The sequence below is a fragment of the Lontra canadensis genome, unplaced genomic scaffold (assembly GCF_010015895.1).
Source record: "Lontra canadensis isolate GAN:19392208 unplaced genomic scaffold, GSC_riverotter_1.0 scaffold21, whole genome shotgun sequence".
NCBI classification, from domain to species: domain Eukaryota; kingdom Metazoa; phylum Chordata; class Mammalia; order Carnivora; family Mustelidae; genus Lontra; species Lontra canadensis.
Window position 1 is genome coordinate 13,061,788 of NW_022631015.1, and position 1,627 is coordinate 13,063,414.

Below are 1,627 nucleotides of genomic sequence, written 5' to 3' on the forward strand. Positions count from 1 at the left end.
CGGGTGGAGGAGCAGGGCGGCCGCCGCGGCCCCCAAGCCGCCGCCGCCGCCCGCGCCGCCGCCGGGAGAGCCGGCCGGAGAGGAGCCGGCGCTGACGGCCGGGGGCGCCGGCAGGACGATTCCGGAGACTGGGGCCACGGCCGCCGGCGGTGGCGGCGGCAGCTGCTGCTGCTGCTGTTGTTGTTGCGGCGGCGGCGGCGGCGGCGGCTGCTGCCCGGACATCCCGGCCGCGACTCAGCCTGCGGCCACCTCCACCTCTTCTCTCCTTCCTCCTCTGCTTCCCGGGGGCGCTGTCGCTGCGGCCGCCGGCACCAGGCGCCCAGTCCGCCCGCCCCGGAAGCAGGCGGCGGGCCGCGCGCCGAGGGAGAGCGCGACGGTTGGGGGGCTTGGAGACTGGGGGGAAGCGGACGGCAGGCTGGGAGAGGCCCCGAGAGAACGTTGGCCGGGGTGCGGGCGCGGGCCCGGGACGAGGCGCCAAGGGCGGGGGCGAGGCGGGAGCGCGGGCGCAGAAGGCGCGGTGGCGGCCGCGGCGGCCGCTGCTCTCGCGGCTGTTTCCCGGCGGGCGGGCCGGGCCGGCGCGAGACGCTGCGCGCGGGCGGCGCTGGGCGAGGGGGCGGGGACGGAGGCGCGAGGGGCGGGGGCAGCGCGGGCGGCGGGGGGCGGGCCCGCGGGGGTCCCGGCGCGCGGGCCGCGGGGGCGGGGAGGGGTCGAGGCGCGCGGCCGGAGCGGCGGAGCGCTCCTCCGGGGCGGGGCGTGAGGCTCCCGGCGCGGGGTCCCTCTGCCTGTCCCCGCCTCCTCCCGCGAGCCCGCAGCTGCCCCCCCCCAGCCCACGCCTCCGACCACCCGACCCCCGCCCGCCCGGGCCCTCCCGGGAGAATCTCCTCCTACTTTACTTCTTTTTGTTGTCGTCGCCCCACCTCCTCCCTCCCCGCCGCCGTAGGGTTCCCGCTGGAGCGGCGGTGCTGCTTCTCGCCCAGGCGAAAGTAATCGAGCCCGGCTGGGGCCGCCGCGAGCCCGGCCCGCGGGCGCCCGGGACGAACAGAGCGACTCGGCTCCGGGGACCCGACGCAGACCGGGAGGTGAGCGGTCCCGAGAGCGCCCACGGGCTGCCCGGGCGCCGCTTGGCCGCGCTTGCCCGGGAGTAGGTTCCCTTTCGCCGCCTCCCTCTCTTTATTTCGCACCGAACTTAATACCCTAACATTTATCATATGGGGACAGGAAACCATTTCTGAAGGCAAAGTCTCCCACTTAAAATAGTGGTCATTCTATTAATTAATTTTATGAGGACTTAAAGTGAACTTGGAGTGGTAGAAGGTGCCACAGGAATACTAATAAAGACTGGCATATCTTCAAAGAGCAGGAACATAAACTGTATGAATACAAGATTGTGGTGTGCATTTAAGAAAGGGCTTCCAGAGACGTCAAAACATTTTATAGACTCATTAATTTCATAACAGACCTCTTTGTTAGGTAGCAAAGAATTATGCACATTTTTAAAACAAGGAAATATTCACCGAGGTCAGCAGAGTCAAAAATAGGACTTCCTACTTTGCAATTCCCAATAGGGTGCTTTGCTTGGTCGACCAGTTTGGCACACATTTGCCAAGTGTTGCTCTCCGACCCATCC

At 68.3% G+C, this 1,627-nt stretch overlaps 1 protein-coding gene across 1 annotated transcript in view; it reads right to left on the bottom strand.

The window, feature by feature from the left end:
• Positions 1 to 1,208, bottom strand: part of RANBP9 (RAN binding protein 9) — an 87,754-nt gene extending 86,546 nt beyond the window's left edge. Inside the window, 3 exon segments of the mRNA XM_032861424.1 lie at positions 2 to 186; positions 189 to 812; positions 894 to 1,208. Coding sequence (XP_032717315.1) covers positions 2 to 186; positions 189 to 812; positions 894 to 1,208 — 1,124 coding nt within the window.
• Between the last annotated feature and the right edge of the window lie 419 nt (positions 1,209 to 1,627).